A 17,108-nucleotide genomic window follows, 5' to 3' on the forward strand; every position below is an offset into this window, starting at 1 on the left:
CCTTTGACTAATTCTATTTTCCTCATTTTTCTCTCTCTTTGCAGGTAAAGTATGATCAAAACCTCGGAGCAGGTAAGTGAGTTGGGAAACCTTTTTAATCACCTTGAAATTAACTTTGTGGCAAAAGTTTTGAAACCAAAAAAAAAACGATTGAAAGAGTAAATTTATTGAATTAAATTATAAAAATAAAAAATCTTAAATATCCTCTGATAAAACCATAAAAAATCACCGAAAAAAGACAGCAAAATTTAAAGGCAAATATTATTAGAAACACCGACGGTGTGTCCTTGAGATTAGCGGGCTGATAGTGGGCGGGTGTTTTGGGCCATGTTTGTTGACAGGCCCGACGGCTGGCCGAAATGGAATTGACACTTTTGTCGGCGGCTGTCAAAAGCAGAGCTAAACAGAGCCCAAAATGCCAAAAGGACATCGTCCTGGATGACCCGGCACATTTGTTTAACCAGCAAATTTGCCATCGATTTTTCTTCGGGTCAGTTAAAGTAGGCTGAACGCGATGACTCGAAGGAAAACTAAATAAAATTTCAAAAGGACCTTCCAATGCACAGAAAGAAATAATATTTAGATCCCTTAAAGGTATCTTTACTTTATTGGCAAGTTTTTTTGATAGAATAATCCCACTACTGCCTACTAATTTCTTTCTGTGTAGAGGGTGTGAGTTGCAATAGATCAGGTAGATTTATGTACAAGTGTCCTAAGCCTTTTATGAGCCTTCTCAAGCGTTGAAAGTCACAAAAAAAAAATTAGTAGGCAAAAGGAAGATTCACGGAAGAAGCTGACAAAACAGGTAAATATGCAGGTAAACCCGTGAACTGCCGTCTTTCAAATGCAATTTGTTTCGAACCGAACTGAGATACTAAGTGAAATGTGCAATTTGTAGACATAAAATCGATGTCAAAACAAAATTCAAAATATTTAAAGTGATTCTCGCGTTCTTAAACTCATTTTTAAACCAAAAACTTGAAAAATAAAATTAAACAATAAAGGCAAACAGAATATATTACTTTTTAAAATAAAAACCCCAAACTCAAAAACTTTAAAAACTCTTTAATTTACAAATAAAAACAAGAACAAACTTAAAACTAAAAATAATGAAGATCCTGAAACTCCAGTGACTCCATAACTACTTAACATACCTATCTAAGCAATGACTCTGCAACTGTAAAACAGCTGTAAAACGCTTTGCCATAAAATATATAGTGCTTCTCGTTCCAACGCAATGCAACGCAGGCCATCTCCTTCTGATACGCCGGCGGCACTCTCTCTCGCTCTGGCCCTCCACTCTCCGGCGAATTCGAACAAAAACAAACCATTAAAAGTGCGGCGAAGAGAGCCCGTGCACTTGTCTGTCAAGATTATGGCGGTTTCAGTCACTTTGTTGCTGTTTCTCAGTGTTCTTTTTTTTTTTTGTTTTTGTTGGTTTTCCTTTTTATTTTCGCAGCGACGGCGTTGAAGTAGAAGAAGAGCGCCGACGGCAACTCCTATTTTTCTTCATGTGCCATTTTTTTTTTATTTAATTTTTGGTCTCGGTTGTTTTTGGCTTGCCGTTTCTGTTTTTTGCTTGAGTGAGTGAGTGCGAGCGAGCGAGATGGCGCCACATCAAGTTGATATCGTGTCGTCGTCTTCATCTTTTGCTGTCGCTCGTCGTTTGCGTTTGATAAATTGCGTTTATAAGAAAGAGATGAATTGTCATGCACACAACACACACTTCTCGGCCGGCGTCGTCGTCGTCGACGTTGACTGTGCTGCCAGCGTTAACATCACTGTCGGTGTTTTGTAAGTCAGCCAGAGTGCCTGAGTGTGTGCGTGCCTTAGTGTTTAAATCATATTGGCTGCCCCCCAATTGGTGTGAGTGTATGTGTGTGAGCTTTCCCTTCGCACTCTCCAACCCACCTCTCACTCATTCTGCCTTTCTTCTACCCTCTCTTTCGCTCGTCTGGGATTGGAAGTTTCCAAATGCAATTTTCCTTGAGGTTTTCCCGAGTCGATTCCTTTTCGGCTTTTCTTCTTTGCTTTTTTTTTTTTTGTTTTCGTGCTCTCGGTGGGTGGAGACCCAGCCCCCTAAATTCGCTCTCTTCCCCTCTTGAGTTGCCCCTCCTCTCTCTCTCTTTCACTCTTCTCCTCTTGATTATTTTCCTTTTTTTTTGGTGATTTAAATTTCATGGTCCCTTCAATTTGGCAAAGTTCTAAATATTAAATTAAATTCCTTTTTCAGTTGAGAAAATTCTTGAGATTTTCATGGTCTGAGTCTGTCTTGGATTTTTCCCTATTTTTGGGGTTAAACTTTGGGATGCTTATTTTAAGTTAATCATTAAAAAAAGACAATTAGGGCTTTATTTATATTTTATTTTAAAGTTTAACGAAAACTGCAAGCTAATTGTTATTTTAATTCCAGGAATTTAGTTAGTTAGGAATTTAGTTAGTTTAGCTTTTTGTTTTGCAGATAAACTTATCTCGCAGTCCGCGTGATTTTGAAGCTGACAGATTTTGCATTATTCTAGAAAAATATTTATTTTCTTTGAAAATTTGGCACTATCTCTTCTTATCAACTTTCATTGGAAGAACAGAAAGTTCAATTCTGCGAAATTTGATGCTTATTAAGAGCCTCTTATCAAAATCTTAGTCACCCAATAAGTTTCCCCAAGAAATAAACTTAAGATCCTTGACCTTTGCCACCTTCAACGATCAATTTGTTTTATTTTTTTCGCTTTTAATTTGGTCATCAAACCGACTAGTTCCCACACTAAAGCTTTGGGCTAATTTATTGCATTTAATTGATTCGATTTTATGTGCTTTTCGATTCACATAAATTACTCGAGAAGCCACACAAAAGTCTGCCGGCCAAAAGGAGAGAGAAGGTTAAAAAGAAAGCAAAGCCCAAGCCGAAATGAAAAGACAACCGCAAATCAATCAAAGTCTCATAAATTTGTCAAAGTGTTGACAAGACACAGAAGGAAACCCCTATATCATACATATAGAGTTCCCCCCCAAAGAATTTTGAGGGGGGGTTGGGAAGATTTCGAGATGAAATGGCAACCAGATTAAGTGCAACATCATCTTTTTGACCAGCGAAAACAGACACGGGAAATCCTTTTGGCGAGCGTCGGAAAACAAACAAGGCTATTTTTCATTTTCCTAAAAACGCCGGCCAAATCGCCCCGTCTCTTTCATATCCAACACCCCCCGCCGCACCCCAAATATTCCCATCTCTTTCGTCGTAATGGCAACTGCAGCGCCAAGCCAAAAATACGCTGGTGAAAAATTGCCTGGGAATATGTGTTAACTGCTTTTTAAACTGCCACGAGGACGACGACACGACAGCAACAATAACACCAACAATAGACAGGACTTTGCAGGGTATACGAAGGTCTGAATACCCTGGATTTTAAGGGATAGAGAGAAGGGGATCGGGAATAGTTAAAGGATAAACTTTGCGGGTTCTTTAGTTTATAAAGTGAAGGAAAGAGCGATTAAATTTTGACTTAAATCATTTTTAAGTTATACATTTTGACCTTAGTTAATTTTTAAGGACTTAAACTTTGTCTTTTCTGAAAAAATATTTGCTTAAAAATATTCTATGTTTTTAATCTGAAGTTTATTTTAAGTTTTTGAATTAAATTTAAGGCATAGAAGGGCCTCTTAACGTGCCTAATCAATCTTATTTTCCTAACACTTTTACCTGATTTTTTATGTTTCATAAACTTATTTTCCATCAAAGTTAAAAAACTCCCCTTGTAGGGTATTAAAAAACCAAAAGTAAAAAAAGACGAGTCGCCAGACAGGAGCGCAGAATGACCTGCAGGATATGCAATTTTCAGCGAATGTTTTTGGCAATTTATCGCCGTGCCATTTGTTGTTGTCCCGCGAAGAAGGCGAAAGAGACAGAGGGCGACCGAGAAGGAGAGGGGTATAGGCAAACAGCTGTTTGTTGTTGTCAGGATCACATATCCTTTCAAAGTGGCCAGATCACCGTTACAAAACAAAAAAGCGAAACAACAAAACTGCAGCGAAAAGTTTGTTTTTGTCGTCGCCGTTTCTTCTTCTTCTTCTTCTTCTCCTTAGAGTTTCTTCTCCTCTGGTGTTCTTCTATTTTTTTTTGCCGCTTTTCTTCGAAGGCGTTGCCTATTCGCATGCAAGTGTGTGTGTGTTTGCGTGTGTAAAGACGAGTGTGCCAAAAGAGAGCGAAAAGTGAGCGAAAGCTGATGGACAACTGAAAAGCGCCCCCACTCTCTCGCTCTCACACTCTCTAGCTGTGTGTGCGTTTTTCAACCTGTGTGCAAAGTAAAGGTGCGGCGAAAGAGAGCCAAGCTGCCAACTGCCACTCACTCAAGCGAAAATAACAAATGGGATTGGTTTTTGCTGATTTTCAACGCCGAAGCCGGCAGAGGCGAAAAACCCATAAGCCGTCTCCTTTTGGCCAAAGCCAAATAAATTTCAAACGCGGCGAAACGTTGCGCAAAAAGAGGCGAAAAGCGAAACAGAGAGAGAGAGACTATATATATATATATATGTGAAATGCATGTGAATGACAAGTGTGTGCATGACAGAAGAGGCGTACCAACAAATCAGTCATCGTCGCCCAAAGATGTGAGAGCGCCTGCGCTCTCTCGCCACCGCCCGCAATTCGCCGGAGCGTGCGCATAAACAATATCGTATATTCGTTTTATATATATATTCCTCTCGCTTGCACTCGCTGAGTTATGGCCATGAGCGAGTTAATGGCACAATTGTTGCATCTGAACCAGAGAGAGCGGTCGAGCAGGGCAGCTTGATGATTGACAACCATGCTGTACTGTTCACTCTCATAGCGTTTACTGTTGAACTGTTGCTCTCCGCTCTCTGCTATGTTAGCTAACAGCAATGTTAGGCCACAAACACGTCCATCTGTTAACGTTAATTGGCGGGTTGGTTTTTCGATGAAATATCTTTCATCCGCACAGTGTATTTTTGACTGCGAACCGCGTACGACGTGTGTCTGTGTTGCGTTGCGTTCGAATAACATAAAAAAAAGAAAAGAGAAGAAAAGCGAAAAAGCGTTGCCGTCGGTGAAGTTTATTATTATTATTATTATTATTATTATTATTATTGCCGTTACCAATCGCGCGTTTTGCCATCAATCACAAACAAATAAATATTAATAAGAAGAAATAAAATCAAATTAATTAAAAACAAAAAACCACAAAAACACTTGGAAATCGCGCGCGTTTTTCCATTCGCGCCAACAGTTATACGTTATTAATATACTTGTGTGTTTTTTGATACCAAAAGATTGGGAAAATTAACCATTTCACGAAAGGCCCAAATAATTAACAATTATTCGAGGGCCGCGGAGGGAATTTCTTTAAACGAGGGGATCCCGCCGATCCCCCCGCAAACAAGCAAATCAAACCCCAAAACTACCAGCAAATTGCCGTCGCAAAAACACAAAAATAAATACTATAGATTATTATTAACAATATAATTTGTTCATCTCTAGTAACGTAGTATGTAGAAGCAGCTGTGATAAATAGTGCGCATATTATACGAAAAAAAAGCAAAAAGAGTATACGAAAAAAAGAAAACAAACAACAAAAAGCAACCACAACAACTACTACTATTCTAAAAAAATATTTAAAAAATTGCATAAACCAAGGAAAAGGCAAACAAGAAATCCACAGAGAAAGAGAGAGAGGAAGTTTGAGGAAAACGCCATGGATTTATGACAACAACAAATGCAACTTAATAACAAATGATGTTGCAGCAACAACAATACACGAGTATACCAAGAACAACAACAACAACAACAACTGCAACGGCAACTAACAACAAATTGTATACGATTTTTATAAACCAAACAAATTCTATGTAAATAATTATTATAACTCAAAAAAGAAAAAAACAAAAAGGAAACATTCGAAAAAAAACAGATCTCCCGCTCTAAAAAACAACAACTAACGCGCGCGTAACAACAACAACAGCAACAGCAACAATACAACAAGTATACAAACGTAATAATAATACATAAAATCTAAACAAATGTGCCTGTGTTAAAAGAAAAGAAGAAGAAATAAATAAGAAGAAAGGAAAGCAAAAATCCAGAAGCAAAGCATTCAAAAAGCAGAAGCTTCCAAAATAAATGTAAAAAAGTGCAAAAAAAACGAAAATACATAAAAAACAAATTCAAATTACAAAAACTAAGACAAAGAAAAAGGACTCCAAAACGGGCCAAAAGCCAGTACAGTAGAGCTTCCCCGAAGAGCCAAGCAGCAGCAGCAGCAGCAGCAGTTGAAGCAGCGGCGGGAAGTGGGACGTCGGTCAGTGTGTTGCGCCCCCATTTGTTGTTCCTACTGTAAAAAGTGGCACAAATCGGGTTAGACGTCGCTCCCAGAGCATTAATGGCTCAGCCCAGGGTAAGTTAAATCATGAAACTATATAATCTATATATCCTATAGAAGGATATATCCTTTTAGAGAGTGTTGTTATCCAAAGGAAAAAGTAGCGACGGCTGAGTAAGAAGGAAGTTTAGTTTGTGTTTTTGGAAAGAGTTGAGAGGTCTAAAAAGGCCGACGGCAGGTTTTTGGTTTATAAAGATTAGGTAGATCAGTTTTTATATAGTTTCTATATCATTAGAGAAACTAAGAAACTAAAAATTCTTTGGATTTTTAGCTATCAAATAGTTGGTTAGGCACTAAAGTGAAAATGAAGAAGTTCTAAGTTTTCTTCTCCATTCAGGACTTCTTTTCTACCTTCTTAAGTTTCCTTCTTCCAAAAATTTTTTCCTCTATAACTTTCTATATTTCCTTATATACAACCCACAAAACCCTCCTAATTTAACCCATTTTAATCAATTCAATGGCCTATACAGCTCTTATTTATTAATAGAGCCCTATCAAAATGAATTTAAACCCAGAATTTGAGTTTGTGTTTGAGTTTGCTGGAGAAGGAAGGAAATCGCTTTTGATTTATGCGGGTCATTTTCTCGTACAAGTTTATATAATTAACCGAATCTATAGGCCAACCATTTTATTTTGAGTTCATTTGGGAAATCTATTTTACAAAAAGAACTCAGGAAAAGTGATGTTTAGTATAAAAAAGTGAAAGAAATGCTTTTAGAAATGACTTAAAAGCTTTTCTCACCCAAGAAAAAATCTTTTAAGTTAAAACAAAAATTAAAAACAATTTTGTTTAACAAAAACTAAAATATTTTCTGGCTTTTACACGTCAAAAATCATTTCTAATAATTCCTAAGAATTTTTAAAAATATTATTTCTCTAAAAGAAACCCCAACAAAGGTCAAGAAAATTGATTTAGTTCACGTGCTTAAGAACTATCATCTCTTAACCAAAGACTACTTACTTTTCGCACTATAAATATTTATTAGATTTAGTGTTGTTGCTGTTTTTGTTGTTATATAAACATTGAATGCGGGACCTTCACCTCCAGAGAGAGAGAGAGTGAGCCCCCCGCTGTAGATCTCCCGATGTTTCCACCATTTTCCATCACGTTTATATGGCATAAATTCTCGCCTTCAGTTTAAACGCCGCAAAGTCATAATAATAATAATTTTTTTTTTTTTATAATCCATCTGGATCATAAATTATATGCTAATCAGGTGACCGTCAGTCTCCGCCCTCTTAGCCTCTCTCAAATAATATTATTACCAAATCGCAGTTAGACTTTATCAATTGATTATCATAAACATGCCAAGTGAACTTGATTTTTGTTAAACGTAGCAAAGAGACTTGTCTCTCTCAGAGTGGTTGTTTGTGTTACCAATTAGCAAGTGTGTTACCAAAAAGGTGGGCCTTGCTCTTTGGGAGTATTAAAAAAGTAAAGCAAAGGAAAATGCCAGCGGTGTGTGTTTTATATGGCCGAATAAATTTACGCTTGTGGTTTAATACCCAGCCGAAAACCCCCCCTTTTTTCGTAATACTCCTGCGGCTCTTTTCCCGAATCGCGCCATTTCAATTCCATCAAATGAATTTTTCAACTCGGTGGAAGATATATACAGATGTACAGATAGATATATATATATATAGGGGTATTCTGGCTGTCGTCTGTCTGCCCGTCCGTCCGTTTGCCTGTTTGTGTGTGCATTTGATGCATATAATTTTATTGCACATTTTGCACATTGCCAGCGGGCCCGAAAGCGATCCATTCAGTTCGCGGTTTTATTATTTACAATTTTATTTTTACCCATTTTTCCCATTTTACCCATTTTCCATGACTTTACACTGCTATAATTTGCGAAAAATGGCGGGAAGCAATTTTCTCTCTTCTCTTCTTCTCTTCTCTTTTATATATAAATTTAATTTGATTATTTTATGCCATCGAAAAGTGCAGAGACTGAGAGCAGGAAAGAGAGAGAGTAAGAATCAGCAAGGAACGTATTCAAAATGCAATTGCAATTTGTATAAAAATGTGCATTGCAGCTGCTGCAGTTTTCCCCCCACTGCAGCAAATCTTTTTCAGTTCGTGTGCCATTTCAAACGCCTGCAAAATGCGGCACAAAAATTGTTTTGGTGTTATTTTAATTTAAAGGTTAACCGCAGCGTAATTTGTGGCATAAAATATAATTCGTCTAACGTGTGGCGAGTTCGTTTCTCTGTTTGTGTTTTTCTCTTTTTTTCTCGTTTTTTTTTTGTAGAAACAAAATCAAAATAGAAAAGATCAAGGAGAGTGGAGCAGCGGAAAATGCCACAGTTCGCAGTTTTCGCTGTGGTTTACTTTAGTGGCCAAAAAGCATTTAAAAAAGTTAATGAAAACGTGGGCAGTTTGGGTTAGTTGAAGGCAGAAAGATATAGTTTTCAAGGGAAAATATATTAGAAATAAGTTGGAAAATGTTTTATAATATTTAACAAAGAATTTTCATTTAATTTAGGCAGAAAAAACTTTCAAAAAGCAGAAAATAAGAGCCAAAAATCAAAGAAAAATTATCCTAAAAAACATTTTTAAGTCTTCTTATTTATTATTTAAGCTGATTCAGAATTTAAATAACTTCTTTAGAATATAATTTTATTCTGGGAATTTCCTTTCTAATAATTTTTGGGTTTTTAAAAATAAATTCAGCGTCAGCTTTTGTTTTTCCCGCCCTGCAGCAGCCTTATCATCTTGCAGAATTTGTAATCTTTTTAAACCTTCGCTGCAAATTCTTTTCTAATTAAGTGAGCAATTCTCCAGTCTTGCCAGCCTCCTCTTATGAGTCATTCAGAGCTCCAAGCAGAAGAGAGTGCTTCCTATCTAAAGATTTCAGATATATCTTTTCGGTTTTTTTGTTGAGAATTCTCTAGGCAGAGGCTTCACATGCCAAAGGCTAGAATGGAGCGAGTAAGCGTCAGGCTGAGAGGAATATTTATAAACAAATTACATATGCATATTTCTGCAAGGGGGTAGGGGGGTGGTTAGTAAGAGGGGGGCAGTATAAGTCTCTATATGGGGCCTCTAGTTCGCCTTCGCCCATCTCCAAACCGATGTTGTTTTTCGTGTGCTAAAGAGCTTCATGTTTAATGATCAAATTGCGTGCCTGATTCTTGGGTCGGTGCCTGCTGGTGCTATATAGTTTTTGCTTTTGTTTTACTATAGCCTATAGAGTAGTATTTTCTTTTTTTTTTCTTTACTATACTTAGTTGCCAAGAGTTTGACGAGGTCGCCGCTAGCTGCCGTTGAAAGTGTTTTCATTATAGTTTTCATTTCTTTTAGCATTTAAGCTTAAAAGTTTTTTAAATATCTTTTTTGTTTCTCTCTCTTAATTTTATTGTGATTTCCCCTGAACATTAAGTCAAAGTGTTTCGCTAATATTCATCGAATAAAATAAAATGACTTGTTATTTGGTAAATTCAACTACCTACTGAAGAGGAGAAGCAGAAACTGCCTTTATAGGGGCCTCGAAGAGAGCTAAGAAAAAATGCCAGTTGAGGAAAAATCATTTAGACAAGTTGCACGCCGCTCATTAAATTAAATGAGCCATCAGCACGCAATTTATTTTCGTATTTTTGAGTAACTTTTGGCCTCAAAAAAAGGGCAGAAGAGCTGGCTAAAAAGGCCAGAAACTCCAAAGAAAAAGAGACTTTGTTTTTATTAGGAAAGTTGGCCAAGTCCTGGCTTTTTAATTAAAACATTTAACATTTATATATATTTTAAAAATAAATTAAATTCTTTGTTTAATTTCTCCATTTTACTGCATATTTTTCCAAATTTTTCCTTAAATTTTCACCATTAAATTGTCTTGGCTTTCGCGGCCATTTAAATTCCCAGAAAACCAGCTAAAAATATTATTTTAAATTTCTTCTCCTTTTCGTTTTATTTTCAATTCAATATTTTTATGTTCTGTTTCTTTTTTTTTTCTGCTTTTCTGAAAACGCAAATATTTGAATTTACCTTTTTGGACAAATTTTTGTTGGTGTTGGCTGGCTGGCTGGCTTTTTGTTAATCATCTGCCAGTTTTTTGTGTCTGCCAGTTTGGGGCTCATTTTAATTTAATAAATGCCATGGTCTGACGTCATTTGTTGTTGATTTTTGATAAATGTTAAAACGCCAAAGAATTCATTTCAATTTATATTATATTTTTTTCAACTTTTAGCTACCGACCATCTAATTCTTTAGCCTTTAAATTTATGCATATATTTTCGATATTTATTTTTGTTTTTAGAAATAAATTAACTAAAAAGTGAAAAGCACATTTTGGTGTAATGTCAAACCTTCGCGGGCATAGCGTTTGATGTTTTTCGTTTGCCTTCGATAATATTGTTATTATAACCAATAAAAAGTTAATAAAAGTTAATAATTTCGAAGTTTTGGCTGCAACTGTAAATTAAAATAACGCTCTTCGGGCACGCAACAAAAATTAATTGCCTAACACCAAATAAAACTTTTGAGGCCAAAAAAATAAGAAAAATATAAAGAAAAAGCTAGGCGTGACTTTGCTCATCGGGGGAAGGAGGCGTGCCAGAGGGACACACCTACAACAGCGGCTCGTCTGCTAATTAAGCCAAGTCAAAGACTCAGTAGAAAAGGGAAAGAATTATAGAGACAGAGAGAGAGAGAGGGAGAGAGAGATGGAGAAAGGGAAAGAAATTCAAATACAACATGAAAAACAATTAATTTTGATTAGGCCTTCGACCGCGCCAGCGCAATTAAGAAGGTTTTTTATTTAATTCTTTTTTAAGGGGTAAGAAAAAACCAAAAAAAAAAAACAAAAAAACACAAAAAAAGACAAAAAAACACACAAAAAAATCCACAAAAAAAACACCACAAAAATACTAAAAATCCAATAAATAGAAAACATCAGAAAAGCAAAAGTGTTGAAGGGGCAGCGGCAGGGCAGAAATCGATAAACATATTGACTGGCTTATGGCCGGGGAAAGTGGGTGGTCTATATGATGGCCATATGACTAGGTATAATGGCGGCCATTGTCACCATTTTGGCCAAAAAGTTAGAACACTCTCAAACACACATAGAACCATTTCTATCGCTGTCTCGCATTTTCTGGTCTGGCTGCATTTTTGCACTCATAACTCTTCTGCCGTTGGCATCGGGTTTTTGGTCAGTTTTAGGCGCCGCTAGATAAAACCCACCCACAAAGGGGGTAAACCCCTTACTAGTCGGGCTAAAATGTGTCCTTGCTGTGCGGCTATTTCCGGTTCCTCTCTTCCATGGGTTTTTGGTGGAAAGGCAGCTTTTGCAATAGTTTCAAGTTCACGCAGGTTTTTTGAGTGCTAAGTTTAAAGTTTAAAAGTTACCTGACTTCAAATTTAAGCTATTTTTTAGCAAATAAACGAAGTTTGGAACTAACTACAAGCTAAAACTTAACATTTTACAGAGGAATAGAACCTTAGATCTGCTTTAAGAGTAGGTAAACTTTGTATTTCCCTCATTCATAGCTGCTTAATATTGATTTCACCTTAACAAACAAACTTCTTTAACAAACTAAAACCCAGAAAACTTCCTGCAATTCTAGTTAAGCCCTAGTTAAACTACAAAACTTAACCAGAAATCTGAATATTAAAGCTGTGCCTGAAGAGTTCAATTGAGTTGTTGCTGTTTTAGTTAGCTGGTAGGCTGGTAGGCTGGCTTTTAGCAATGACTTAATGTGGCTCAAACACGGCAAAAACATACCAAAAACACACACAAACATACAGAGAGACAGCGACAAACAGCAAGTGGGACACAAGAGTAGCGGGAAAAACGCAGGAAAACTCCCTGCTATGAAAATAAAAACAAAATCGTAGCTCCTTCAGCGCCTGTCACTGACAGTTTTGAGCACCGCCACCCACCGCACCCACTAGCTGATGTTTTGGCGGGGGTGAAAGGGTCGTCATAAATTTTTGAAGGATTTTCGACGCTGAACTTGTCAAAATCAGACCATGGGCCTCGACTGTTTTGGTGGTTGCTGGTGGTTTGTTTTTGGCTTTGGCTTATATTGATCCGCTTGGCCAAGAGCTTTTCCATTCAACAAGGTCAATGGCTTGGTCACTAAATAACAGAGAGAAAAATGCTGAAAAATAATACAGGGACAGCGGAAGAGAGAGAAAGAGATAGAGAGATAGACCCAAAAACGTTCAGAGATCATCAATCAAAGTTGGCCCAAATGGTGGTTCGGGTAACAAAAACAGAGAAAACTTAAGTGTATTTGCCTGTTCGATTTTTACTCTTCATTGTGTTTTTGTTGTTGTTGTTGTATGTTGAGCTCCTCTTGTTCTTCTTCATCTGCTTGGCTGTGGCGACTCAAATTCCCACATTACTTATGTACAAGTACAAATTGTGGTAATTTTCAAGATCTCTTTGTTGCTGCCCCACAATTTCCTCATTTCTAAACGAACCCAGCCAAACGAACGCCCAAAGAAATCGAAACGGGCGGTAAGGAGTAGAAAAATAAAATGAAAAAAAAAAAAGAGTTGCTGCCACCAACACTAAAATTAGCATAACAACTTTATAGTTTAACAGCCATGAACTGAACGAACCAGCGCGAAAAACCGAAAAACGCCAAGCCAAAGCGAACTAAACTAAAAACCCGGACAAGACGCTAGGTTTTTGTAGTAGTATTAGTCGTAGGTATCTATGAGTTTGTATCTCATGCATGTGCACACAAAAAGAAGAAGAAAGAAAAAGAAACGGAGGCAGCACGACCGTCTCACTAAACTAATCTCTGGTTTGTATCTCAAGGATTGCCAACCTCAAAGGTTGACAATCGTCTTTGCAGAAGCTTAAAGCCACCTGCAAGAACAGCTGCCTCAAAGATTGCACTATTTTGTAGATATATATATATATATTTTTATATAGATACAAAGATATAGTAGCTTCTTCCTTAACAGCTGCAAATCCTTGACATTTTCCTCTTCGCCCCACAATTTTTGCACACTCCAAACTCTTCTCTTTCTCACTCAACAGCAAGTCAATTGCTCATTTAGTGTCAAAGATTTTTCCAGGCTGATAAAAAATCAACCTCAACTTGTTTTTCCAAGAGGTGGGAAGAGGGGGGCAACCAACCAACCATCATCTCTTGTCGCTGCACAAAAATCTTTTTGTCAACTTCTCCTTCTTCTTCGTGTTGCCTCAAATTATGCAGTGTGAAGCGAGAAGGAGAAGTGTATCTCTCCAGGCAGGCGACGCCACTTGAGTACAAATGATAAAAATCTCACACACAGCGAGCTGAACTTTTGTTGGGGGGGAAAAAAAGAGGAAGAGGAGACCAAAAAAAAGCAAAGAAAAATCATTTTTGGTGTTATTATTATTTTTGTTGCACACAAACCTGTTTGCAATTGCTCGGCTTCACAAAATGTTGTACAACTTTTAGAGAACCAAAAACAAAAAACAAAACTAAAACTCAAAACTGAAATCAGAAAAGTGAAAAAATGCCTGGACAGATTAACTGATAATATTCAAAATTGTTTGCTGCTTTTGGCGCTTAATTAATATGCAAAAAGCGTTGAAAGACAAAAGTAAGGTAACAAGTCATAGCTATATATACAGATATATATATCTATATAATGTCGAAGCAGCGGCAAAGTAATCACAAGGTCGTCAGTTGTATGTTTTTTTGTTCTTCTTTTTTTTTGTGCTGGCTAAGAGTCTTCAATTTAGAAAATTTATTTAAATTTTTGTGTGCTTAAAAAAGATTTCATGTTGCCGCTAATTTGGCTGCACTTAGAGAAAGAAATGGTTAGTTAAGAAGGCGATTAAAAGAAGTAAAAAAGAAAAGATAAAAATGGGAAACAACACTCTCAGGATCTCTAAGCTCTGCCTAAGAGCAAACCCTTTCAGTAAACCCTCTAACTAAAAAACTTAACTAAATTTTTCTTTAAATTTTCAATATTTTTTAGTATGACGATGGCCTACACGGCTACGGCATGGACTCCGGTGCCGCCGCAGCGGCCATGTATGATCCACACGCCGGACACCGGCCGCCCGGACTGCAGGGCCTACCCTCGCACCACTCTCCGCACATGACGCACGCAGCGGCGGCGGCGGCCACAGTGGGCATGCACGGCTACCATTCGGGTGCCGGGGGTCATGGAACACCTAGTCATGTATCGCCGGTCGGTAATCACCTAATGGGCGCAATACCCGAAGTACACAAACGTGATAAGGATGCGATTTATGAGTGAGTATATAGTATATATAGTGCTAGTATGTTATATGGCAAAAATGGAAAAGTCTCAGTTTTGAGTGAGGTGGAAACTCTGTTCCAATGACCCAAGATGATCTTGTGTTGTTTGTCAAATTTAGCTTAGTTACAGAGATTAGGGCCCCAACTAATGAATGAGAAATGTGGGAAATGGATTCCATGAAACTAGCTGTCAAGTTTGTTATTGATTAAAAACAGAAAAATAGTTCAGATTTCTAGCCATTTGAAGATCATTCAAGTTGGGTGAATAATATAGATTAAAAAAAAGGAAAAATATTCATTAAATTCTAAATTATAAATCATAATTAATCGTTTTAAAAGATCAACAACTCCCAGCTAAACATTTTTCAATCAATCTGAAAACCCTTGCCAATACCCTTGCCCTTTATCGATTTATAATTTTTGGCATGCCCCCATTGATCCAACCCAATTTGCCACCTGTTTTCACCTTCAAAGCACGCGTAACTCTAAAAAAATGATCCTTTTTTTTAAAGACAGAAACAGAGGGAGATATACAGAGAGAGAGAGTGGCAAAGAAAGGGGCGTGATCCTCTTGCCTTTTGAGCAAAATACAAAATTATGGGTTTGCCTTTGGCGGCTCGAGCGAATCGTAACAAAAATGTCCGTTTTCCAATTCTATCTTGGGGGTGTGTCAGGTGTTTAGTGACGGACACGGAACATGAACGTGCTTAGGCATTAGGGAGTCCAAAAACCGAAACCGAAAACTGAAACCCAGTCAACCAGTCGACCATTGAAAATGAGGTGCAGTTTCTGGCTCTGCGGTTCGAGTGTTAATTTGCCAAAATTGTGGTTTCTTTTAATGTCTTCGAGATGGTTTTTTGTTTTTTCCCCCGTTTATAGTTTCTTTTTCTAACCCGATCTGTTAGGGTTTTTATGTCATTGCGTGTCCTGGCAATTTTCTTGTGTTGCAACTGTTTTGCCAGCTGTCTGAGTGCCACCACAAGAGGTTCCTCTTTTTCTTTTGCATATTTTCTCATATTTTTTTTGTGCAAATATTTGGTTTGAAAGGGAATTTCATGAATGACTTATGTTTGATGACTGTTTGATGATTGTCCCTGTCGCTCTCCCTGTCTCGAGTGTCGGCTCAAACACGTCGATGATGATTATGACTTCATTGAGCACCTGCCATTATGATTATTATTTGTATTATTTTTCTCCTTCGTTTTTTTTTGGCACCTTCTTTTTTTTTTATTGAAATTCAAATTGAAATTGTGGAAAAGGCAGGAGGAAGACAAAGGGAAAAAGAGCTCGCTGCTTAACACCTTCTTGGCAGCCAAACTTCAGCTGCTCTTTTCTGCCTGGTCATCGTAAATGAGTGTCAGTCGGTTTTATTTTTTAGCCTTTTCTGCTCCTGATGATCCCAGGCCGAAAAACGCACTCAACTGTAAAAGGCTGCTGACTACAACTCGGCGGTCTCTTATTAATAGTTTGTTAAGCGCAGGTCGACACCCCCTCTTTTCGGTCTGGTTTCCTTGTTTGAGCCATCTAATGGGTTCTCTTTTTCTGGTCAAGGGTCCCGCCTAATTTTGTTCAGGTGCAATTTGTACAGAAATTGAGAAATTGGTCAGGGGAAAAACTACCAAACTCCTCCGAGTGTGGAGAACAAAAAAAAAAAATGGTCAAATCATGTTGAGTTGTTGAACTAATCCGTCAGCATGAAGAGGGGGATTATTTCTGTCGTAGTAAGAGTGTGTGTGTGTGTGTGTGTGAGTGTGTGTATAAAGGCTAAGATACTGAAACAGATATAGAAACAAATACAGTTGCAGATGGAGAAAAGGCAGCTGCTCATTTGCATTTCCGTTGGACAGGAAGTGTCCTTCGTCAGGGTTTTAGGGTTTTGGGTTTCTTTTTAGTAAATTTAAACTTAAAAATAGTTAAAGTTATGATTAAGAGATCTTAAGTTAACTAGTTTACCAAAGCTAACTTAACCCACAAATGCTCTTTTAACACTAGTATCATGATTTTTATTTGCCAACACCAAAAACGATATAAAAAAAAGATAAAGATCGGGGAATGCCAGCTGGTAATTAGCATATTGTAGCAAAGGCAGGCAGGAAATGTCCTTTAACTTAACCAACTAATGTTTTATTTATTTATTTATTTATTATATTTTTTTATTTCATTTCACAGACATCCGCTATTCCCGCTCTTGGCGCTGATCTTTGAGAAGTGCGAATTGGCCACATGTACGCCGAGGGAGCCCGGGGTGCAAGGTGGCGATGTCTGTTCGTCGGAATCGTTCAACGAGGATATTGCAATGTTCAGTAAACAGGTAAGAATAATGGCCACAGCTTTCGTTTCGTTTCCAATTCGGTAATTGGAGACGATTTTTGCTTTTTGAGTGAGAAGAAGACTAAGGTTTGGGGTTGGGGTTGGGGGTATAGCATGGCATGGCATGGCCTGGCCTGGGATGGCCTGGCAATGGCTTAAGATGGGAACACATATGGCCCACATGTGGCCACTAAA

The 17,108-nt window shown here is 37.6% G+C and overlaps 1 protein-coding gene across 2 annotated transcripts in view; it reads left to right on the forward strand.

Moving 5' to 3' along the window:
- Window positions 1-4,935: 4,935 nt before the first annotated feature.
- Window positions 4,936-17,108, forward strand: part of LOC108113722 (homeobox protein homothorax) — a 107,178-nt gene continuing 95,005 nt past the window's right edge. For both annotated transcript variants that reach the window (XM_041818729.1, XM_041818727.1), the window contains exons 1-3: window positions 4,936-6,407; window positions 14,317-14,597; window positions 16,773-16,914. In XM_041818729.1, coding sequence (XP_041674663.1) covers window positions 6,393-6,407; window positions 14,317-14,597; window positions 16,773-16,914 — 438 coding nt within the window. In that variant the 5' untranslated portion in view covers window positions 4,936-6,392. The remainder of the gene's footprint in view (window positions 6,408-14,316; window positions 14,598-16,772; window positions 16,915-17,108) is intronic.

Source organism: Drosophila eugracilis, unplaced genomic scaffold, assembly GCF_018153835.1.
Source record: "Drosophila eugracilis isolate 14026-0451.02 unplaced genomic scaffold, ASM1815383v1 contig_367, whole genome shotgun sequence".
Classification (NCBI taxonomy): domain Eukaryota; kingdom Metazoa; phylum Arthropoda; class Insecta; order Diptera; family Drosophilidae; genus Drosophila; species Drosophila eugracilis.